The sequence below is a fragment of the Ovis aries genome, chromosome 3 (genome assembly GCF_016772045.2).
Source record: "Ovis aries strain OAR_USU_Benz2616 breed Rambouillet chromosome 3, ARS-UI_Ramb_v3.0, whole genome shotgun sequence".
Lineage (NCBI taxonomy): Eukaryota > Metazoa > Chordata > Mammalia > Artiodactyla > Bovidae > Ovis > Ovis aries.
In genome coordinates this window covers 131,647,045-131,672,718 of record NC_056056.1, presented here as the reverse complement: position 1 = coordinate 131,672,718, position 25,674 = coordinate 131,647,045, and the positions used below count along the sequence as shown (strand labels likewise).

At 38.7% G+C, this 25,674-nt stretch overlaps 1 protein-coding gene across 1 annotated transcript; it reads left to right on the top strand.

Moving 5' to 3' along the window:
• USP44 (ubiquitin specific peptidase 44) lies at positions 1–25,474 on the top strand. Its single transcript, XM_027967213.3, has 6 exons — positions 1–61; positions 12,686–14,174; positions 16,781–16,976; positions 19,720–19,828; positions 22,765–22,970; positions 23,773–25,474. Exons 2-6 carry the CDS (start codon positions 12,756–12,758, stop codon positions 23,970–23,972), a joined length of 2,130 nt encoding a protein of 709 aa, XP_027823014.1. The 5' UTR covers positions 1–61; positions 12,686–12,755; the 3' UTR covers positions 23,973–25,474.
• Positions 25,475–25,674: the final 200 nt, after the last annotated feature.

The window sequence follows — 25,674 nt, the reverse complement described above, 5'->3', positions numbered from 1 at the left end:
GGGGAGCTGGGAGCGGGGCCGCGGGAGACCAGCGCTAAGATGGCCGCTCCGGCTGGGGCTGGTGAGTGTGCGTGAGGGGCGCGCGCGGCTGCGGCGGTTGGCGGACTGAGGCTCCCTGCGGGAGCGGAGATCCGACGGGAGCCCCCCAGGCCGGGAGGCACCTGGCAGCGTTTTCCCGCCACGCCGGTCGCAGTGGAGTTCCTAAGGGAGGGAGGGAGCCAGGGTTGCGGACAGACTCAGGGGAGCGAGCCGAGGGGCGCGTGGAGAAGGAGGTGGCGGCAGCAGCGGCGGCAGGTCCGGCGAATTTAGAATTGGCGCCTCTGGAAAGTTAAGGTGGGTCGAGCGATGCCCAGGCCGGTGCCGACCACTTCAGGAGTGCTCGGAGACGCTGCTAGGAGCCGCGTCCCCGGTGGCCAGGGATGCCGCGTAGCCACTCTGTGCTTTGCTGGGGGCGGAGGGCGAGTTGGGAGAAAGGGCGAAACTGGGAGACTTGGGGATGCAGACGGGGAGTAGTGCCTTGATCCGCGTTGCGGAGCCTGGAGATGTAATCGCAAATGATCGCGTCTCTGATGCGGGCCGGGGCGCTCTGCGGAGCTGGCGCTGTCGACATAGCTCCTGGCTCTGATTGCCGCCAAGTGATGCTCTAAGCGCCTCTGGGATGCTTTGGAAGGGCGGTTGATTCTAATCTTCCCTCTATAAGAAATGTCTTGCCTTACCCCATTGATCGGGTCCCGGCACTGCCAGCACCTGCTGCCACTTAGAGACACTTAGACTTTTGAATACCAGCTTCCTAAACCATTCCCGCTAGCTGCTAATAGGCTAAACTTCCTTGGGGCGCGTAAAGAAACATGTCATACATACATACATAAGCAGAAAAAGCTACTGAAGTTTAAGAGATGGGACTCGCCCTCTCCCTCCACCTCCGCAATAAAAAAAGTGAAACATTGTAATTGTTTAAACTGCAAATTTGAATTGTTGTAAATGCTGGTAACTGGATAATTTTTTGCAGTTTTAATTTTGGAAGTTAAAATAAGCAAGTCTTGAAAGAGCCTCTTCATCCTCTAGCCCCGTTCCCCATTTTTAAGCCTTAATTGTCAAGTCCTTCGAGTTAGGGGCTTGTAAAATTAGCATAGAAATACGACTTTCAGGCCGTGCACTTGAATTCCTTATTATCTCTTAAGTAGCTGCCTGTGGGGTAAAAGTAGGGGGGTGGTAACGTTGGGCCTAGAATTCCACTTTGAGTTGTCTTTAAAACCAGCTTTAGGTGTAAACAAGGAAAAAGAATTGGCTGTTCCCGGCATAAGTTAAGCACCTGTTTATAGACTTTTTCATTATCACCATGAGATTCAATACTCAATTGTCTTGAAAGAGCTGAACACTTTGTATTCTTGGAACCCTAATCTTTTTATCCTGAATTTAGTGTCTTAGGACGTTTGAAAAAAGGCTTAATACATTTTGGTTCATTTAGCCTCTCTCCCCCACACTGCAGTCTTTCTAGCTTTTTGTGTACTAGCTATTATTTTTGCAATGGATAGCAGATTTTTCAATCCAGCATTTATCATTGTAGACTATTCGTGTTGAAATGTAAAGACAGTCTGATATTGAACAAGTAGTTCAATACATATATTGCAGAAAGTTAAAATGTTTTGGGGCTGATTTGGTTGTGCATGCCTTATTTTCATTCAAAATATTGATTGTCCCAAGTTTTTTAGCTTAAAAACTTTTTAATGATTGGTGAATCTGTATTTAGCATCGAGGGAGGAAAGGAACAGGCCAAGCTAACTCCATCTTGAAAAAGAAGGAAACTCCATCTTGCACTTTCAGTGATCTTTGGACCATGTGCCTGGTAGCCATGGGGTTAACATACCTACCCCAAACTGGCCTCCTGGACTGATAAACACCAGATTCCATACCAAGATTTCCCCTGGCCAAAAAGAATGTAATAATCCCCTATGTAGTCAATCACCTCTGTAATCTTTATGGCACCCACTGGTGTAGGCTACAATGTATAACCAGCTGACCCTTCTGATTATGAATCATGGCTGTAACCTGATTGTATCTCCCTTTAACACTTCCCAGGCTAGGTTTAAGGAATTTGGGGATGTGGGCTTGAGCAGTACACTTAAGGTATTTAAGATTTTCACAAAAGTTGGTCGGGGCCCTTGGCTAAGAGGAGAGTCTGCCTTGGGCCCACCGGTGTAATAAACTGCACTCCACTATCTGCATTGTCCTGAGTGAGTTTGTTTCCCGAAAGGCGTGGCTACAACAGTATCAGAACACAATAATAAAACATTTGGAATATTTAAAATGGGAAATCCATTGATGATTTGGGTTAAATGTTTGAAGTATATTGTTCTTACCAAATTGTCTTTACCCCTCTTTTTCACAGATTTTTTTTTTTTAGTTATAAAAAGGAATAAGGTATTATATATACCTTCTACCAAACTTTACACCCTTGAATCTTACTGAGTATTATTGATAATATCAATGCTATTGATAGCATTTGTGGTTCACAAGAGGATTTCCTGCTTGTTGGATTGCTTGAAGGCAGTCTCTGATTATATTTTATTTGTATCCATAGCACCTGACTTAACTGCTTTAACATGAAGATAAAAAAACCTCTGTAAATGTTGCTGAATTGGGCTTTTGCTTGGTAGAAGTACAGAAGGCAACATGTTGGCATTACCAAGAAAGCGGGGGTGGGGGTGGGGGGGGGGGGGGGGGTGGGAATGTGCTTTGAAGTTTTTCTCCTTTCTACAATGTTAGCCAGAAGACACATTGCTCTGTCCTAATGGAGTTTTCTGGTTGAGGGAGAAGAGAGGCTGGAGCACGGGCTTAGGAGTCTAATCAAGATAGGAAATGTATGTTCAGTCATTTTCTGGATTCAGTAATGGGGACAGTTTTGCAATTAGGCCCAACCCAGGCTCCTCTATCCATGGGATTTTCCAGGCAAGAATACTGGAGTGGGTTGCCATTTCCTTCTCCAGGGGATCTTCCCAACCCAGGAATTGAACCCGGGTCTCCTGCACTGCAGGCAGATTCTTTACTAACTGAGCTATGACTAGGTTAAAATATAAAAGGATTCTACCAATATTGACTTCTGGCAAAGATTACTGTAAGAAGTATAACTGATTTTTCATAGCACTTTCAGACATCATAAAATCTTTATTATAAAGAATTCATTTTACATGGAGTTTTATGTGCCATAGAAAACTAATTTATAGTCCAAGAAAATATGTGTTAGACTAGATCATAGATGTGCTAAAATAATAGTCTGGCATTTTACACAAAGTATTTGAACTCAATTTATGACCCATAGTAGAATGCTCAGTCTTTTTGATGAATGTTTCCCCTATTGTTGCGAAGTTAGCTGCAGTAGGTTGGTATAATGATAAATATTTTGGAACAAAATTGCCTGTGAAGGAAATACTTGTAAGTTGTGGTGGGTGAGGAAATCAGATAATCTGGCTGCAGAACTTGCTTTTCAGGAGTTTTTTCGTGTGTCATCCACTAGCTCCAGTCTCTGTGCCTCAGGAGAGGCGTGCTAGAGACTAGAAAAGGTCCAGGGAAAGAGTCTCCTTTATTGTTTAATAAGGAGTTTCAAGCGAGATCAGGGTAATTACAGACTCTAGATCTCTAGGGGAAGAAAGAATAACCAGAGCCTTCCTAAGGAAAAAGGAAAGGAAATACGTCATGATTGACAAGGAGACATGCCAAAATACAAAATAGGCATAATAGCTTACCTAAGACGGAGCAGGGAGAGTTTGAGAGCCCATTGTATTTATTCATTCAGTAATTTGTTCATTCAGAAATATTGAATCCCTTTCTATGTACCAGGCACTGTGTTTGACCCTGTGCATTTTATAAACATCTCTTGAGAGGAGAGGGTAATATGGCAGTGAAATAAATGGAAAGTTGAAAACTGCCTATAAGGAGTGGACAGGCTTTACTCTAACACGGTGGATGTGCCTTGCTGTGATTAGTCGCTCAGTTGTGTCTGACTTTTTGTAACCCCATGACTGTAGCCTGCCAGGCTCCTCTGTGCATGGGGATTCTCCACGCAAGAATACTGGAATGGGTTGCCATGCCCTTCTCCAGGGGATCTTCCCAACCCAGGGATCAAACCCAGGTTTCCCACATTGCAGGCGGGAATTTAAACCACCAGGGAAGCAATACTGTGTATCACTATTTTCATTCTTATCCAAATACATGCAAAGATTGTGGTGGTTAGTAACTCCTAAGACTGAATTCTTACTGAAATTCCCATTTCCTCATATCTTTTATTATGGAAAATAACAAATCTTCCTACTCTTAAGAGCTTTTAGAGGATCTGTTTAGGGTATTTCGTACTTTTAAAAGAAAAATCAGTCTTGTTACAAAAATTATTGGCTAAATACTCAGCAGATGCTATTCTTTAATAACCGTCTCTCTTGGGAAGTCTCAGGAGAATTTTTTTTAATGAGATAAAGATGATTACTGTGACAATTTTATTTAAATATTCTACTTTACTCCCAGTGATACATTTTTTTTCTTTAGTAAGAATAGAATTTATATAAAATGCACATACCCATTTCCTACAAAACAATAGTTCATATCCCAGTTATGAAAGTTTAAAAAATTAAGCTTATTCACATGTGGTCATTTGTATATAAAAATATTTTAACAAAAGGTGTGTGTGAAATAGTTAATCATAGATCTGAGTAGAAAGGTACATATTGTGCCACAATTTAAAAACTCTTACAGGTCGTGTTAAAGGAGTTTAGATTTATCATATGGGTATATCTTTGCTTTTCTCTTTTGCCTTTTGTTTCTCTTCCTTTCTCAGCTATTTGTAAGGCCTCTTGAGACAACCGTTTTTGCCTTTTTTGCATTTCTTTTTCTTGGGGATGGTCTTGATCACTGCCTCCTATAAAATGTCACAAACCTCTGTCCATAGTTCTGGGTGGTAGGAATAAGCAACTTTGTGCTGTTGAACCATAACAAGTTTAATATTTTACCTATAATCTGATGTGTGCATGAGTTAAACCCTTGACTAAAAATACCATTAATAAAATTTTGTTTTATTTCTCTTCTAGTCATTTTAGCTTTCTATTTTATAATTGCTTTAATGGTATGCTGCTGCTGCTAAGTCGCTTCAGTTGTGTCCGACTCTCTGCGACCCCATAGATGGCAGCCCACCAGGCTCCCCCGTCCCTGGGATTCTCCAGGCTAACTCTAAAATAATTAGCTTTCAACAAGTCAAATTATTTTGTAAACTTTAGAGATTTGCTGAAGGAGATTTTAAAAATAAAGGTGCTTGTTCATTGATATGGTATTAAAAGTTTGAATAGCTTGGTTTTCTTTTAACAAATTAAAATTTGTGTTGTCTTTAAGCAGTGAAGAATGACAGAGAAGCTTTCAGAATATTTATAAATCCATCTGTGGTTAAAATAAAGATAGCATATTTGGTTTAAAAAAAGCTTTTTCACAGCTGTTATTTGGAATTTCAAGTGTGAAACTTTTTTTTAAATGTATGAGAAAATGATATAGATGGTTTTAATCTTTACATACAGATTTCATTCAGAATATCTTGACTATTTGTATGTTGCTGTTATATATAGATACAGGTAATATTTTACCAGAATCCATATGGGGAATGCAAAAATGTTTTGTTAATTCTTTGTGAGATGAATATACTGCCCAAAATTACTTATGCTATCTGCTGGAGCCAGTTAATACACAGCCTCTCAGCAGTGGATTAGCAAATGAAAAGAAGTGCTCTGAACCCAGGAGAAGAAGATAAGTGTCAAGAAATACTCCCACCCCCCTTTCTTCTCTTCCGAGCTTTTAGATCTTTGTGTGATGAGGCTCCTCTGGGGATACCCTAGTAACTGTCTCTGAGCTGTGGCTCCGGGCAGCAGAGCAAACTGGAGATCCCTGGAGGCTGCAGCCTGGCTCTCCAGTTCCTGCTTTCTTCCCTGCCCTTGCCTTGGTTGTCCACCCCCTACTGGTTTCTTTCATAAATAGACTGGGTGAATGGGCCCCCTACTCTAAAATATTAATCTCGTGGTCTGTCATTCCACTATTCTGATTTCACTTCTTTGGATTTTTAAAAAGATTTTTTTCTGAAAGATCCCCTTTTAAAATGCAAATACCCCTGGGAGAGGTCAGACCTTAGTCCTCAGCTAACATCTCAATTGTCAGTTAGCACCTAAATTCACCTTAGTGCACGTTTGCCTGAGAAGAACCCTGGCTAAAAGTGATAAAACTAGTGGGAAGCTAGCATTTATAATAGTAGTAGTAGTAGTAGTAGTAGTAGTAATATTATTATTATTGGGAGGTAAGATGTACTAAGAGCCAAATTATTAGCAGCCAAGAATTGTTGTAAGTGCTTTACAAATATAAATTTCCCTATTTCCCTCATCAACCTGTTGCTGTTATTACCACTGTTATTTTACAGATAAGAAAACAGGTATGTGGAACGTAAATGCTTGTGTTAAACTCAGGCATTTGGATTTCTTAGGGCTCTCTGTTTTGCTGTGAGACCTTCCCTGCTATATAGCCTCTCAGAGAGGTGGCATCTGATAAACATTTCACCATTTTGACAATTTTGCATCAAATGCAATCATGCTGTTTGATTATTGGCAACTTCCTGTTGAAGGTCAGGGGCCTTGCCATCATCTAAATAGATTTTTTAGTAACAACTGTAATGAAATTGACAAATTTCTTGTAACTAAGAGAATGTATTTGCAAGATATAGAGGAGAGGGAAGTAAAGAGACTAGTTAGTAAAGAGACTATCTTTCCTACTTAAAACTTACACAAGTAACACTCATTATTTTGAGGAATTTAAAATATGGATTAATAAAATAATTTATAGTAATTTATCTCAGGGTCTGAGATAACCCAAAAGTGAATGAATGAGCATATGTGTGTATATATACATATATTTTCTTCTCTAGGCTTTTTTTTTTCTGAGCCTTATTTTCTGAATGTTCTGCAAGATGTCAACTCATACCACCTCTTTAAAATTTCAGAATGAGGGACTTCCCTGGTGGTCCAGAGGTTAAGACTCCACACTTCCAATTCAGGGGACATGGGTTCAATCCCTGGTCAGGGAGTTAAGATCCTATATGCCGCATGTGTGGCAAAATAAAAAATAAATATGTAAAGTAATAGTTTAAGAATGAAATAATTTTCTTTGAGTGTAAACAGCATTTCCCACTTCATCTCTGCAAGGAGTTGAACTGACAATTATTGTCTGGGACTTGCCAGAAATGTGTTTAACAAAATTTTCTCTGTGTTCTTTTTGTGATCCCTTTCAAATAAAAAATAACCTAGGTTCTTCCCTTGACCTCCATATCGAGTCAGCTGTTTCAACCAATGTCTGATCTGCGCTGACCCGCCACTGCTCCCATCTTGGCTTCAGCGGTGCTGCATCTTTAATTCCCTTGTGACATCTGGAATAGAAGTCTCCTTTCATCGTGCTCATCCTTCCTCTGGATCTGCCATTCAGATCCCTCTGTCCCTCTGTCCTTATCTGATGGTGTCATTGTTCTTTATAGAATTCTAGAGTGGCTTCTTATCGCCCCTTGTAGACCATGGAAGCAGGCTTTGGGAATGATTCAGGCAGAGAATTCTCCAGGTCCCAAGTAGCAGTTAAAAGGGAAGTTTGGAAGGTATTCTTGTTCCAGGTGGCCACATCCTCTTTACTCTGCTGACTGCGCATAATGAGGAACAGTCAGGAGAGCCCCCTAAAAGGTCATGGGCCCCCATTGTTTGGGTCTAAAGATAAAGTGTGCTGCTGCTCTGTGGAGAGTAAACTTTCAGTGGCAGCAAGTTTCAAAAATGGGAGACCACTAGGAGCCTAACTGCAGTAAGTAGTCCACTTGACTTTGGCTTTGTCCAAGGTGGTAGCGGTGGTGGTGGTGTTCAGTCTCTGGGGCTGCTGCTGCTAAGTTGCTTCAGTCGTGTCCGACTCTATGCGACCCCATAGATGGCAGCACACCAGGCTCCCCTGTCCCTGGGATTCTCCAGGCAAGAACACTGGAGTGGGTTGCCATTTCCTTCTCTAAGTTGTATCTAATTCTTTGAGACCCCATGGACTACAGCATGCCAGACTCTTCTGTCCTCCACTGTCTCCTGGAGTTTGCTCAGATTCCTGTCTGTTGAGTCAGTGATGCTATCTAACCATCTCGTCCTCTGCTGCCCCATTCTCCTTTGCCTCCCATCTTTCCCAGCATCAGGGTTTTCTCCAGGTGGAAAAGCTGAGTTGGCTCTTTGTACCAGATGGCCAAAGTATTGGAGTTTGAGCATCAGTTCTTCCAGTGAATATTCAGGATTTATTTCCTTTCTGAGTGACTGGTTGATCTCCTTGCAGTCCAGAGGACTCTCAAGAGTATCAAAAGAGTTCATATGCATACATGACTACTGGAAAAACCGTAGCTTTGACTATATGGACTTTTGTTGGCAAAGTGATGTCTTTGCTGTTTAATATGCTGTCTGGGTTTGTCATAGCTTTCCTTCCAAGGAGCAAGCATCTTTTAATTTCATGGCTGCAGTCACTGTCCATAGTGATTTCAGAGCCCCCAAAACTAAAGTCTGTCACTGCTCCCACTTTGATTTCCCCTTTGATTTGCCTTGAAATATTGGGACTGGATGCCATGATCCTAGTTTTTTGAATGTTGAGTTTTAAGCCAGCTTTTTCACTCCCCTCTTCATCAAGAAGCTCTTTAGTTCCGAAATTTTCACTTTCTGCTGTTAGAGTCTTCATGTCATCTGCATATCAGAAGTTGTTGATATTTCTCCCAGCCATCTTGATTCCGGCTTGTGATTCATCCAGACTGGCGTTGTACATGTTGTACTCTGCATGTATGTTTAACAGGGTGACAATGTACAGCCTTGTCATACTCTTTTCTCAATTTTGAACCAATCACTTGTTTCATGTATGGTTCTAACTGATGCTTCTTGACCCACATACAAGTTTGTCTGAAGACAGGTAAGGTGGTCTGGTATTCCCATCTCTTTAAGAATTTTCCACAATTTGTTATGATCCACAGTCAGAAGCTTTAGCATAGTTAATGAAGCAGATGTTTTTCTGGAACTCTCTTGCTTTCTCCATGATCCCATGAATGTTGGCAGTTTGATCTCTGGTTTCTCTATCTCTTCAAAACCCAGCTTATACATCTGGAATTTCTCAGTTCATGTACTGCTGAAGCTTAGCTTGAAGGATTTTGAACATTACCTTGCCAGCATGTGAAATGAAAGCAATCATATGGTAATTTGAACATTGTTTGACCTTGCCCTTCTTTGAGATTGAAATGAAAACTGACCTTTTTCAGTCCTGTGGCCACTGCTGAGTTTTCCAAATTTACTGACATATTGAGTGCAGCACTTTAATAGCATCATCTTTTAGGATTTTAAATAACTCAGATAGAATTCCATCACTTCCACTAGCTTTGTTCATAGTAATACTCTCTAAGGCCCACTTGACCTCTTGACCTCGCATTCCAGGATGTCTGGCTCTAGGTGAGTGACCACACCATTGTGGTTTTCCAGGTCATTAAGACCTGTTCTGTATAGTTCTTCTGTGTATTCTTACCACCTCTTCTTAATCTCTTCTGCTTCTGTTAGGTCCTTGATGATTTATGTCGTTTATCTTGCCCATCCTTGCATGAAGTGTTCCCTTGGTATCTCCACTTTTTGTAAAGAAATCTCTAGTCTTTCCCATTCTGTTGTTTTCCTCTATTTCTTCACATTTTTTCTTTAAGAAGGCTTTCTTATCTCTCCTTGCTGTTCTCTGGAACTCTGCATTCATTTGGGTATATCTCTCCCTTTATCCCTTGCCTTTCACTTTTCTTCCTTCCTCAGCCATTTGTATAGCCTCCTCAAGCAACTACTTTGCCTTCTTGCATATTTTTCTTGGGGATGGTTTTGATCACCACCTCCTGTACAATGTTATAAACCTCCATCCATAATTCTTCAGATCTCTCTACCAGATCTAATCCCTTGAATCTATTTGTCACCTCCACTGTATAATCGTAAGTGGTTTGATTTAGGTCATACCTGAATGGCCTAGTGGTTTTCCCTTTCTTCAATTTAAGCCTGGATTTTGCAGTAAGGAGCTGATGATCTAAGCTGTGCCGACTGTATAAGGATTCAGGGTGAAACAGTAGAGATAATAAGTACTCAGATTCTAGATATATTTTGACAGTAGAACCAAAGATTTTTATTCAAGGATTGCTGTGTGGGGAGAGAGAGAGATTGGAGACAAGTATGATCTCAGGATTATTAACCTCAGGACCTAGAAGGATTTAGGATGATGGAGCATATTAATCACTGATGTCTTACTTTTGCCATTAGCAACTATTGTTGTTTGCTTACTCAAATAAAATACTATATTTGAACAGATTTTGGACCTCAGGAAATCTTGAGGGAAGAGGAGTGTACATGTGAGGTCTGGGGTTGGTAATTTTAAATCTATACTTGACATACCCTGTATCTAAAAGTGAAGAAATTGTGGTAGGCAGGAATATCTGATTGCTAAGACATTTTACAAGCAAAGAGGTAGAAAGAAACCAAAAGTCAGCTTTACCTTTGCAGTTTTCTTAGGACCTGGAGGTGGCATCTGCAAGTACTGTTGAAATTCATGTTGCTGTCCTAAAAAATTCAAAGCATTGATCATGCTGCACATAATGTTCTGAGTCTTCTATATCTAGATCCCCAGTTCAGTTCAGTTCAGTCGCTCAGTCATGTCCGACTCTTTGTGACCCCATGAATTCCAACACAGCAGGCCTCACCATCTCCCAGAGTTCACTCAGACTCATGTCCATTGAGTCCGTGATGCCATCCAGCCATCTCATCCTCGGTCGTCCCCTTCTCCTCCTGCCCCCTCAATCCCTCCCAGCATCAGAGTCTTTTCCAATGAGTCAACTCTTCACATGAGGTGGCCAAAGTACTGGAGCTTTAGCATCATTCCTTCCAAAGAAATCCCAGGGTTGATCTCCTTCAGAATGGACTGGTTGGATGTCCTTGCAGTCCAAGGGACTCTTGGAAGTGAAAGAGGAGAGCGAAAAAGTTGGCTTAAAGCTCGACATTCAGAAAACGAAGATCATGGCATCTGGTCGCGTCACTTCATGGGAAATAGATGGGGAAACAGTAGACACAGTGTCAGACTTTATTTTTGGGGGCTCCAAAATCACTGCAGATGGTGACTGCAGCCATGAAATTAAAAGACGCTTACTCTTTGGAAGAAAAGTTATGACCAACCTAGATAGCATATTCAAAAGCAGAGACATTACTTTGCCAACAAAGGTCCATCTAGTCAAGGCTATGGTTTTTCCTGTGGTCATGTATGGATGTGAGAGTTGGACTGTGAATAAGGCTGAGTGCCGAAGAATGGATGCTTTTGAACTGTGGTGTTGGAGAAGACTCTTGAGAGTCCCTTGGACTGCAAGGAGATCCAACCAGTCCATCTAGATCCCCAACTTCAGCCCAAAGTTTGTGTTCAATGTATGTTTAAATCAGTGAAGAAAACATTTCATGATGTCCTACTTTTTAACTAGATTTTGTTTTATTGTTTTTAGGTACAGGTAGCAGATGTGTTCCTTTAATTGATAAAGGAAAAGTTTGATCAAGATCAGATTTATTTTATTATATTGGGGTTTTGGGATTATGGGTTTGTTTTTTGGAGTAAGCCTCTAATTTCATGTAATGTTTAGGCATGCAAGAATGTAAAATCATTATATTGCCACTGATTTCTTATTTTTCCTTTTTTTCCTGCTATTTGCTTATACATCCTTGCACATTCCTCAGAGTGTAGTCAAACACAAAAGACAGAAGGGGAGAATACTTTCTCTTTTCTTAAGTCTTTTTTCTCTTTACTTAAGTCAAGTCTATCAAATCAGAGTATGTTGCAGAGCCATGAATTAAATAAAGGTCATTATGGGTATACTACTGGAAAGCCGAATTTTAAATAGTACTTAAAATTAGAATATTTAATATTATTTAAATAAATAGAGTGTAATATTGATTTATTCACTATAGATGTGTGTCAAATATTTATTGTTTACTGAACATTTGCTCTGTGCCAGATATTTGGTTATCTCAGGCCTTTAACAATTCAGTGAAGGTGGTATGATTTTCCCTGTTTCACAGATGAAGTTTAGAGAAGTTAAAATGTTTGCTCAAGTCAGATATAAAGCAGTATGTGGCAGAGGTAACATTCAAACGTAAGTTTTTCTACTTCAGACCCCATGCTTACAACTATGATTATATTTTAGTAACTCCACTTAGGGCTCTTGAAATGGAGATATTAGTAAGATGTATTTAGGTCTTGCCAGTCCCAATTTTTAAGAAAAAGGAATGGCAATTGGTAAATGGAATGTGAAAAGTGGTCACTACCCATTCTTTACCAGTAGATGGTAGCATCAAATTGAAAACAATGTGTTTGAAAGGGAACCGTCAGAGCAAGTAATGTGTGTGTTCTTTCAGAGCAAGACGGATGAGAGATTAGTGAAGTCTAGTGTAAATTAAAAGTGAGAATTGCCTTTGGTATTATGACAGGCAGCCCAGATATTAGGACCAGTGAGAGCAAATTAACAAAATTATTCCTGGAAAAAGAAAATAATTCCTGGAAAAATACCTTGTAAAAAGAAAAAATGTTGGCTTTTTGTTTTTCTTTTATTAAAAATTGACATTGTTCTTAGTTTTCAGATGCTTCAAGTGTTGCCCACAGAGAGTTGTTTGGATTATGTGTTCCTCAGCTAGACTCAATAAATGCTAACAATGGATAAGTGCCAACACATTGGGCAGTTGCGGCTTGCTCAAGACCATTCCATCCTCAACCCGCAGAAGTGGCGTTGTGTGGACTGCAATACGACTGAGTCGATTTGGGCTTGCCTTAGCTGTTCTCATGTTGCCTGTGGAAGATCTATTGAAGAACACGCACTCGGGCACTTTCAAGAAAGTAGTCATCCTGTTGCATTGGAGGTGAATGAGATGTATGTTTTTTGTTACCTTTGTGATGATTATGTTCTTAATGATAATGCAACTGGAGACCTAAAGTTACTACGAAGTACATTAAGTGCAATCAAAAATCAAAATTATCACTGTACCACTCGTAGTGGAAAGGTTTTACGGTCTATGGCTACAAGTGATGATTCCTATTTCTTACATGATGGCACCCAATCTCTGCTTCAAAATGAAGATCAAATGTATACTGCTCTTTGGCACAGGAGAAGGATACTCATGGGTAAAATCTTTCGAACTTGGTTTGAGCAGTCACCCATTGGAAGAAAAAGGCAAGAACAATTTCAGGAGAAATTAGCAAAAAGAGAGGTGAAGAAAAGACGACAAGAACTATTAGAGCATCAGGCTAATGCAGAATTAGAAAGTATGCCTCCCAGAAAGAGTTTACGTTTACAAGGTCTAGCTCAGTCCACCACAGTAGAAATAGTTCCTGTACCGCTGCAAACCTCAGCATTGCCAGCAAAAGATAAAGTAGTATCTACCTCAGAAGATGTAAGACTGAAAAAAGCTAGTGACTCCTCTGTTAAACGAAGGCCAACAGTAACTCCTGGTGTAACAGGATTGAGAAATTTGGGAAATACTTGCTATATGAATTCTGTTCTCCAAGTATTGAGTCATTTGCTTATTTTTCGACAATGTTTTTTAAAACTTGATCTGAACCGATGGCTGGCTGTGACTGCTAGTGATAAAACCAGATCATCTTATAAGCATCCTCCAGTTACAGATACAGTATATCAAATGAATGAATGTCAAGAAAAAGAGCCATACTCTGTGCGCTTCAGACATCCAAGTTTATCATCAGGACTAAGTGGCGGAGCACCGCAGAGTAGAAAGATGGAACTTATTCAGCCAAGGGAGCCAAGTTCACAGTACATTTCTCTTTGTCATGAATTGCATACTTTGTTCCAAGTCATGTGGTCTGGAAAGTGGGCCTTGGTCTCACCGTTTGCTATGCTACACTCAGTATGGAGATTGATTCCTGCTTTTCGTGGTTATGGCCAACAAGATGCTCAGGAATTTCTTTGTGAGCTTTTGGATAAAATACAACATGAACTAGAGACCACTGGTACCAGGTTACCAGCTCTTATCCCTACTTCTCAAAGGAAACTCATCAAGCAGGTTCTGAATGTTGTGAATAACATATTTCACGGACAGCTTCTTAGTCAGGTATGGATTGTTAAAAAAATCGTACTGTCATCTTGGGGAATTCATAAAGGGAAGCCTAAAAAGTGCATATGCTCTGTATAACTAGTGTGTTAGTGCTAGCACTGTTCTCAGGTCACATTAGATCACTTTTACAAGTGTGTATGAGGACGTCCGTTCGCTCCAACAGTTCTTTCACCTCCGTGAATCATTGGAAGTAGTTTCATGTCCATGGTATTAAAGTTATGATGGGGGTGGGGCGGGAATTAGGAAACAGAGCTTCTTAGGTTAATAATACTGCATTCATTCTCTGAGGGATTGAGACGAGGAGTTTAATTACACAAGGAACAGATTTGAAGATAACCTTTGTACCAGGAATGGTTTTGGTGCACACTTGAGTCGTTTCAGGAACCAAGAAAGTAGCCCTGGAGGATTTCCTATAAAACCAAAGGGAGCAAGGACTGAAAACTTAAACAGGTAGATAGGGAAGTTTTAAGGTAAACAGATGTGATTTTTATTTAGAAAGATCCTAAGTGGTTTTCCTCTGTTTTAATTACAGCTGTAAAAATTTCCCTTTGTGACAGTCACAGAACCAGAATCTTCCATCTAATTAATGATCCTCTAGAATGAGTAGACTCTTGGGTAGACTACTACTAGACGTCAGCTCTCTACTTTTCTAGAGCATAGAACTTTGAAAAAAATGTATGTGTTGTTATTTTTTAACTGAGGCAGTTGAGTCACTAGACACATATCCAGTTGAATAGTTTAAACATTTCTATGAAGTTTATTTCACTTCATGTTTCAGAATTGTCTAGATTCTACATTGTGTGACTTAGCAAATACGAGTTGTGGTTTTGGGGGTTGCATGCAATATTATTTTTCTATCATCTTTCTCTGTCATTTTTAACTTTTATGCAAAAGTTTAAAATACACAATTATAAATAAAAGTGATATATACCATATGGAAAGCCTATATAGCACAGTAAATCTGTGTAGAAGAAAAGAAGAAAATCATACATTAGTCCCAGAACTCCACACAACCCACACATAAAACTATGAATATTTTGGTACATGTCCTTCTAGTTTTTTCTGAATATTTATATATATTTGTGCCCTAATTGTATGGTCATGTTGAATTTACCTGCTTCTTTTTCCACTTTATTTAATAATTAAGGATTTTTCATAGTCATTAAAATATTTGGTCATTTTTTTCACATTTCAGTGTCCAGCATATGTATATACCATATTTTTTTAACCATTCCCCTATTGTTGACTTGTGAACTATTTCCAATTTTTCCGTTATTATAATGTCACGATCAGTTACTACAGTTTTTCTAGTGATTTCCTTAAGACAGAGGAATTACTTGGTCAAAGGGTAGTACTTTTGATATGTGGTTGCAGATTCCTTTCCAGAAAGTTACCATTTCATGTTTTGCATAATGTGAGAGTGTATGTCCTTGTTTTTTTTCCTTTATGGATGAATTTTGAATTTAATGAAAGTTGTTGTGCCAGCACTTTGCTCTCTCCCTTTCTAATGTGTAATAAATACTTGGAGAATCGGTCACTTCCGGAGATTCAGAAGTTGGTTGCTGGAATGGCTTTTTACCCTGCTGTATTCAAGAAACTGTTCTCAAAAGGGCAAACCTTGGTCCTAGTGAGTCCCCAAACTATTAACACTAGGGGTATTCTTCTTTTCTTTGTGTCAGTGTATTTAATTTAAACTGTAAATTACAATTGGCTTCTTTATTTTGTTGTGTGTTCCAGGAATATAGCTTTTGTGAAAGAGTTTAGTAATATTTCATATCATGTGGATTATTAGATCTTTAAAGTCTGTCTTCAGTTATGGGCAGTGTTGGCATTAAATCCTGCTGAATGCTTTACTGAAGTTATTCTTTCCTTTTTCAGTTACTATATTTCCTATGTAAGTTGTTAGAAAGGCCTGCTGTTCTTTTGAGGTTCCTATATTTTGATCAGGATTTTAATGTAGTACTGTTTGCTTTAAGTGGAAGTATTTGTATGTATTTTATATATACTATCTTTTGAAAGTATTAGTTGGTAGGGCTTCAAAATCTGTATATACTAATGTACTAATATAAAAGTATGCTATATTTTAAAATTTGCATATAAAAATATACTAATAGCATTTTTCTTGCATTATGGTTAAGAAGTTACGGGGATTTGGGAAGAGAAAACCCATCAGTGAAAGATGAGAAAGGAAAAAGGGCAAAGAAACTCAAGTCTAATTAATCTAAGCACGTTAAATGTATATAAATATATATAGACACGCATACACACACATATATATACACACAGTGTATATCTAATTAAGTGAGCCCAGAGTTTGTTTTTTGTTGTTTTTTTTTTTTCACTAAATTCAGACTTGACCGAACTTAGTAAAAGAAAAAGCCCTTAGAGCTTTTTAAATGCCTCATAGTTAAAGCCCATCAATGCATAGTGGGTTTATGGAAGAAAAATATTATTCCCTGAAAATAATATAAAGCAGATCATTCAGAATTCTGATAGTACATTTTCAGAAGAAAAGCTTATTTACAGGTAGTGACTTCTAGTGAAAGGAGTAAATATTTTGACAGAAGGATTGTAATCTGAGAAACTAATATTTTTATTTGCAGGTTACATGTCTTGCATGTGACAACAAATCAAATACCATAGAACCTTTCTGGGACTTGTCACTGGAATTCCCAGAAAGATACCAGTGCATTGGAAAAGATAGTGCTTCCCAGCCATGTCTGGTTACTGAAATGTTGGCTAAGTTCACAGAAACCGAAGCTTTAGAAGGAAAAATCTACGTGTGTGACCAGTGTAATTGTAAGTAGAGGCTGTATATTCTCTTTGTTTTTCTAAGGTTAGCAAAGAGAAACACAAATGAGGGGAAACTGGAAGAAATTCCTTAAGTAGCAGGTATAGAAATAAATAGTTTATCAAAAGAAACTTGGGCTACATATTTCTGCTTTTTAATTGATGTTTGTGAACTACATGTTTGTTTTGCCTTATTGATGACATTAAAATATTTTTGATCCTATAGTAAGTTGTAGAAAGGATTCATAAAATAAAATTTAATATGTGAGTAGAATAAAGTCGGAGAAGGTGATGGCACCCCACTACAGTACTCTTGCCTGGAAAATCCCATGGATGGAGGAGCCTGGTAGGCTGCAGTCCATGGGGTCGTGAAGAATTGGACACGACTGAAGCAACTTAGCAGCAGCAGCAGAATAAAGTAGTGAAGGGGAATGGTAAAAGGTATTTAGTACTGAATGAAATGATTGCTTTCTGGTGCACATCAAAACACTGATATATAGATAACATATGTATATGTGTGTGTATACATACTTATAAAATAGGAAATAATATACATTGCTGGACTGCTGCGATGGACACTGGCTTCATAAAAACAAAGATTTATTAAAAAACCATCCATTGGCTGTCTCTTCTATAATTAGTCATTGTTCTAGTCATTGTGGAAAGAGGAAAGACACTTTGAAGATGCTCACATACCTAGTGGAGAAAACAGACAGACAAGGTCTACCTACTGTGATTAGCTCTCTAATGTAAGTGAGCATAGGAACCCAGCACTGGGGGATGAAACAGCCATTTCAATTAAACAGAAGCATCCTCCTCCAGAGAAATGGTAGGTAAAACCACATCAGATCTGCTACGTCTTCATCCGGTTTCTTTCTCCCTATCAATGTGTAGTACATGGCATTTTAAATGTTTATACTATATATTTGCGGATATTCTCCTTAATCTCCATGTCTGAAAAAAAATGACTCTAGGGCATTAGATAATAAACTCCTAAGGTAATATAAAATGCTGTTCCAGCATTGAAAGAATGGCATATAAGTTGATGGTGTTCCAAAACAACTTATACCAACATTGTTTTCTGAGTGCTGCCTCAATATGAAATCTGTTGTAAAGAGGAGCCTAATATTTCTAAGAGAAGAAGAAAATAAACCTTTATTGATAGTATATAGTGTTTATTTTCTTGAACATAAATGTGAATGGTCCTAGATGTTTTCTTCAAATCTGGGAGTAGAAAGATATGAAAATAAATGCAGAAAATTATAACATGTTTATATCTGCTGGGTCCACCAAATAAAGGCCTAAAAGAGCTGCTTGAATTTAATCTATAATGGCAAATGTTTAAAACTATAATTCAAGGAGTTAACATGCTTTGTCTAGCTACATTTGTACCATATATTCTGGGAGACAATCCAAAGTTAAGCCCCTAAGATCCTGCAGCAGTCTGATACCTGGATCTCCAGAGCATAGACCTGGAGGAAAGACTTCTGGTGGAAAGAGGAGTTGGGTTAGAGGACAGCCTCATGGTGGACTGATTCCACTTCCTGTAAGAAGCAGCTTCTCCTGTGGCTGGAGTTGCGGTTGATGTACAAGCTGAAGGATAACTCCTGGACATCAGGAGCAAACTTTGGTAGCCAATGAATGGCCTAGAGAGAAGCTGCAGCACAAGGTCCCTAGGTGGACCTCTAGAGATAGTAGAGGGTAAAAAGAACCCTCAGTTCCCCTTGTTTGAGATCTGGTACTAAAATAGCAAGACACCGAGGGAGACCTCAGATACAGAGCTAATGAAGGCTTGCTTTCTCAGGCGGTGCTGGGTTGGATCTCCAGGAAGCAGGGAGGGGTGCTCTGGGCAGGAAGGTTCCATGCCCATGGGATCCTGATTAGCCCCAAGAAGTAAACTGACCATGATTGATTAGACTTTGGTAAGAGTATATTAAAGTATGTGTTTAGGGAGTAATTCTTCCTTTTAGTTGGCATAACCAAATCCATTTAAAAATATTATAGCACTATATCTTTCTGTTGCCTTACGTCAGGACTACATTAAATCATGTACAGTGTATGTGGGGGATTGGTTCTAGACACACCCGGTTATACTAAAATCTGCCAGTCTGCCAAACCATCCCTCAAGATTTCACATCTACAGATTCAACCAACCGTGGATGTAAATTTCAATCCATGGTTCGTTGAATCTGTGTGTGTGAAACGTACAGTCAACTGTGATTCAAAAAAATAAAAATCTGCATGTTAGTGGACCCATGTAGTCCAAGCTTTTGTTGTTCAAGGGTCAACTGTATTTACTTGTTACCTGTCTGCCTTGACTAGCTCATAAGTTTTGTGGGTGTGGTTTACATGATTGTGGAATTCCCCGGTATTTCAGACGGTAAAGAGTCTGCCTGTAGCGTGGGAGACCTGAGTTCGATCCCTGGGTGGGGAAGATCCCCTGGAGAAGGAAATGGCAACCCACTCCAGTATTCTTGCCTGGAGAATCCCATGGACAGAGGCGCTGTCCATGGGGGCTACAGTCCATGGGGTTACAAAGAGTTGGATATGACCAAGTGACTTCACTTTCACTTTCTTTTACATGATTGTGAGGGTCTTGAGAGCAAGGCCATGCCCTTTATCTTTAGCCCTGTATAATGCCTATAACTCAGTAGATGTCTAATTGATAATACAAGCTTGGATTATTTTGAGTTTACTCAAACATTTCATTGTATCCTTAAATTTGCATCTTATTCTGTCTTTGATATCATAGCAAAACGTAGGAGGTTTTCCTCAAAACCAGTTCTACTCACAGAAGCACAAAAACAGCTTATGATTTGCCACCTACCTCAGGTTCTCAGACTCCATCTCAAACGATTCAGGTTAGTAGTAGAAAAAAGTTTAATACTTGACTGGGGGACTTATCTACTTTTGCTTTTTTTTTTTTTTAAGGAGAAAAAATTCTGTCATTATCTCTAGCCCTAATCGTAGACAACATGTTCAGTAACTATTGTTCTGATACTATTATCTTCCCTTGTAGAATACGTTGCTGATAGCAGACTCCTTGCATTTTGGTTTGCACAGTATAATATTCTCCTCATCTCTGCTTATAGTGTTTAATATTCAGCATGTTTTAGGTTCAAAATTTTTAAATTAAAATCTATTGCTTGAGAATATTTGACCTAGTTGCTTCATGCTTGGAAAATGCCTGATGTTGTTCCATATTCTTTGGGGAATATAAGGTAGAATTTTTTTCCTGAAGATTATAGTCAAGCATTCCCAGAAATAATGATGAAGTAGAAATACTAAGTACCACAAACTACATACAAATGAATTTATCAGAGCCCTGGAAGAAGGCATTAGCTGATATCTAAACATTCCCAAAGCCTCCCTAATGGCACAGAGGACGTCATGTAATTTAAATCTCAGTTCATATGTCATCTCAGGACTTTCCTGACCATCCTATTTAAAAGTAGCACCACCAACTCTTACATGTCACATTACCTACCCTATTTTTGCTTCTTGGCAAAAACCAATATCTGCAATAGTTGACTTATTAATACCTGTTTCTGTCCCCCTAAACAGAAATTCAGTAATGACAGTGGTCATTTCATTCCTGTATTCCAAAACCCAGAACTGAGCTCAGTACATAGATGCCCCCAGATACTAATGAATGAATTGGGTGTATGCAGGAGGAGGAACACTTTAGCCTGAGAGCAACGTGAGCAAAGGTATGAAGGATCAGGAAAGGGTACACAACAAAAGGTTTAGTGAAGAGTCCGGGTGAGACCTGCCAGGGTGTGTGAGACCTGCCAGGGTGTGTGAAATCAAGTGGAATGAAAACAAGAAAATTGTTATGCGTTAATATTGTCCAGGGGGTTTCCCAGGTTATGCTAGAGGTAAAGAACCTGCCTGCCAATGCAGGAGACATGAGACACAGGTTCGATCCCTGGGTCGGGAAGATCCCCTTGGAGGAGGGCATGGCAACCCACTCCAGTATTCTAGCCTGGAGAATCCCATGGACAGAGGAGCCTGGTGGGCTACATACAGTTCATAGGGTCGCAAGGAGCTGGACACAACTGAAGTGACTTAGCACACACAGTATTGTCCAGGGCCAGGTAGCAAGGCCAGGGAGCATGGAGAGGTCAGACCATATATGAGATTATATAGATAGAATTAAAAGGGTTTAAATTTCTGGTACTCAGTTGGCTACTATAAATCATTGAAGAACTTTCTGTTCTTCATAATCGCCTCTTTAATCTGCCATTTGACACCTTAATTTAAATCTATTTGCCTCCCATCTTCTGCAGAAAATACTTGTGATGCTTCCATGCCATATTTCTGATTCAGGGACCATTTTTATGCTGCCTTTTCCACCACATTTATCTTTTTCCTTTCTCTTCATCTATTAAAGATGTACTATTACATTTGCCAGTATATAAAATATATAGGGCATATAAAAGGGAGAGTGGGATTGGGGAGGGGCACACAAGAGTCTTAGAAGAAACATAGGAAACAGAACATTTCTAGTACTTTACAAGCTCCCCATGTGTGCCTCCTAGTCCTAGTCCCTCTCTCAGAAATAAATCATGACTTTTTGGTACAGTGTTATCTTGTTCTTTTATCATTGTACTGTATCTTTATCAGCAGACAAAAAGGGATATCCTGCTCATCAATGGAAATAAATTATTTTCTAATTAGACAACTGACAAGTATTTAGCATAATTCAGTAAGTTAAGATTTGAATTTTATGGTATAATAAAAGAGAGAGAAAGTGAGAATGACAGCTTAGGGTAAGCAAGTTCCATTATTTTACATGCTTGGTACTAAGATTAAGGTGCACTGGATACAGGACTCTTTATACACTTAGTAGGGAAAGACTGGGACATGACTTCTAGTGTGGCAGGTGATGTAATTTGCAAGTCTCACCTTTAGTTCCATACAATTTTACATCATACTAATTAAGCATTTCACATTTTTTTTTCTTCATAAAACCTATTTGCCTTTCTCCCTCCTTTACCTGCCACTGTCTTAACTGCATGTTTTAATACATTGATACTATATTTTCAGCTGTTTTTTATTATTGTACTGTAGCACTCCAAGCTGGATTATAATCTCTTGAAAGAACTACCATTTATTACATTATTTTTCCCCTGTAGCACCAATTCATACTATTTGATGATAAAAGCATTGCTTTACATGCATAGATCCAGTACTGGGAAGCATGACCAACAGATTGAGAAGTTGACAGTATAGGGACGATATCTGAGTTTTGTCACTAATGGGTATTATACTGATTTACACACAGGAAGGGTCACAGTTTCTTTTTTAAGTATGAAGAGCTTTTGAAGTGTTCTGAGGAATTAGAGATGCCTGTTTTGTTTGGGTTTGTTTTTTTCCCCACACCTGGCCATGAAAGATCCAGATTATGTCTCCCAGGAACAAATTCTAGGTCCTGGGATATCCTCCTCAAAGTATTGACAAGACAGTAAAGAATTAAAAACCCTTTGGTGCCTCGAATTTCTCACTTCAAAGGGGGAAAACGCCATAAGGCTGTATTTTTTCTGAAAGTTAATTTTCTTCCTATACTATCCTCTAACTACAGAAGCCAAATAATTTATTTTAGAACCTCACTGTACTTGTTAAATAAGCCTAAATTCCTCTATTGTAGCCAACTTCAGTATTGAAAGGATTTACTATTTACACTTGTTATATAGGATTGTACTCTATGCTGTCTGAGGTTTCCTATGAGTTTGGACCAGGTACGTGGTTATGGTCCCTTGACTTTGTTGATAATTTTACCCTAATTTGTTTGCAGGTGGTCAGGACGTAATAACCGAGAGAAGATTGGTGTTCATGTTGGCTTTGAAGAAATCTTAAACATGGAGCCCTATTGCTGCAGGGAATCCCTGAAGTCCCTCAGACCAGAATGTTTTCTGTATGACTTATCTGCTGTGGTAATGCACCACGGGAAAGGATTCGGCTCAGGACACTACACTGCCTACTGTTACAATTCTGAAGGAGGTATAGATGAAAAAAAGTATTTTACCTTGGGGTAGGCTTTTGGAAGCCGGGGTTGAGTCTGCACAGATTTCTAAACTAGACACTAAGTAATCTTAAGAAAAGCCACTTGATTTGTTTTCTTTCAAGGAGAAAAAAAAAATTGGGGGTTTGTGCAGAAAATAGGGTATTCTATGATGCAGGACTGGGGTAGTTTTGTCTTGTAAGGGCTGAAGGGATAAAATAGTAAGGATGGTCTCATTAGTTACAAGTCAGAAAGTGCGAAAGGCACACTTCCAAGAGTAGATCCTCTGTTTTCTGGTTGAATTCAGTTAATTTTATTAAAGAACAGAACACCTAAAGAACTGGGGAATCACAGATATTTGGAACAACTTTGATTTCAAGTTCTAACTTGAAACTTTCACTTACTGCTTCCATGAACCTTAAAAAAAGAGGTATGGACAAAAAGTCCATATAACCCAGGAAGGCAATTAACATCACCATGAGTTGTACACAATTTGCTTTACAATTACCAGCAAAAGCATTAACTGCTAAGATTATACCAGGAATTAAAGGTAGTGTCAAGTGAACAAATCAGATCCTATAACTTCAAATTACTTCTAGGACAAAGGTAAATGATTCGAGTAACGTACTGCCCAAGCTGTATTTCTAATTTAAAGAACTAAATTGGCTAGACAATTATTTTTCCTTCAAAAAAAAACCCCCTCAACTCTCACTGAAACTCTTTAAATCCGTTTTCATTTATACTAGAAATTTCTAAAGTTCCTTTGTAAACATTAAGATATATTTTTGTGCTTCACTCTAGGGTTCTGGGTACACTGCAATGATTCCAAGCTAAGCATGTGCACTATGGATGAAGTATGCAAGGCCCAAGCTTATATCTTGTTTTATACCCAGCGAGTTACTGAGAATGGACATTCTAAACTCCTGCCTCCAGAATTCCTGTCTGGTAGCCAGCATCCCAGTGAAGAAGCTGATACCTCTTCTAATGAAATCCTTAGCTGATCCAAAGACAGGGAGTCTTCTTCTTGTGATTTGTATATATACTTTTTAAAAGGGCTGACTTAACAATTTTGGGCTTCCCTGTTTTTATTTTTACTTACTAATCAGTGCACAGTGTTTACACATTTTGTATCTGACTGCAACAGATCTTTTTACAGAGATGAAGTTAGCTTAAGTATATGTGTATCAATGTCAGCAGGTAATTTTTTGTTAAATACTTGGGAGTTTTAAATTTTTAGTGTTTACCTCAGACTGGTGTTACCTTTCTTGTGTTTTGATGTCTTAATTGGCTCAGATCATGAATTTGTGCAATCTTCTACTGAAGTTCAGGTGGCATCATTTTATACATTTATTTTTTATAGTTATTTTCTATACAAATTCTTATCAGACAGATTAAACTTGCTTCACTAAGTCTTACCAGAAAAGGGGCATTTTTTTCAGATTTGTATCAAATGCCTGCAAAGGAAGTTCAACTACTACAAAGTGAAATATTACTTACTCATTATCATTCAATACCCCCGAGGCTTTGTGTTTGACAGGACTCAGAATAGACTTTACTTTCGTAAACAGAACTTCCTTTTTTCAAGTTTGTTGTAAAAATTATTCTTTACTTGGCATAGTCAAACTATTATACAAATGGAGATGACAGCTTTATAAATAGCATGTTTAAATGGCTTCAGTACTATGGACATGAAAATAATGATGGCTGAGACTTATATAATAGTGATTTGTCTGGCAGCAAACGTTTGTCCAGATTCTAATAAAGCAGTCATTAAAAAAAAAATGAATGTAGCAAACAGTATATTATGGTGTAATACAAGTTCAGTTCAACTTGGATATGAGTTCATTTTATATATTTAACATTAGATCTAGTTTTGTACTATTGTATCTTGAGATTTTTGGTTTAAAGGGATAGAAATCAGTCTTGAAGAGAAAAAAAACTGCATAGGACACAGAACGGTTCAAAATCGGCATCTGAGCAAAATGTTCAGCATCTCACTTAGAATAAGTAACTAAAGCTGGATTAAATCGCCCTTGCTAGTATTATGTGACTACTAAAACCCTTTCAGATATTCAAATATTGGGCCCTTTTTGAGATTAAAATTACACTTGCATTTTATTAAAAATATAGTATGAAATACTCATTGCTCTTCCCTAACAACCTTATTAGGTATTTTTAAAGTCCTGCTGCTGCTAACTTTATTCGGAAGGAAGACCATCCACTAACCTCTATAGACATGTTCAGATCTTAGCTCACTGTTAACCACTGGAAAATCATTTATCTTTTTTCTCAGGTAGGTCTGCTTGCAGGTGAAATCCTCAGGGGCAGCTGATCATGAAGTGCAATGAGAATTTATCACTTCACAGATAAATCATTCATGCCGAAACTACAGCTTGAGTTTAAATGGCTAAGGTTTAAAAGTATTCATCTATTAAATACCTATGCAAGTTGTTACCTCAACTGTTAATGTAATTATACCTCATTAAAGATTTATTGTGGTCAAGATACTTGAGTCTAGCCTTTTTTAACATCAAGGATTAAACTATACCTTTTAGTGTACCTAATTTTAGTGCAACAGTTTAAAGACAACTCTGGAAGCTATGTTTATAGTGGTACAGTTGCTAGCCCTTTACTTTTTAAACCCTTCAAACTAAAACCGATGGGGGAGGCTTGTGTGTGAAGTCAAGGAAAGGGGACTATGGG

What these genes read in the sequence shown, in the direction of transcription:
- USP44 (XM_027967213.3), top strand. Translation starts at nt 12,756, where the DNA reads ATGCTAACAATGGATAAGTGCCAACACATTGGGCAGTTGCGGCTTGCT. An exon ending in CTCCATCTCAAACGATTCAG is followed by an intron (nt 19,829 to 22,764) that starts GTTAGTAGTAGA and finishes ATTTGTTTGCAG; the next exon opens with GTGGTCAGGACGTAATAACC. An exon ending in CTGTTACAATTCTGAAGGAG is followed by an intron (nt 22,971 to 23,772) that starts GTATAGATGAAA and finishes GCTTCACTCTAG; the next exon opens with GGTTCTGGGTACACTGCAAT.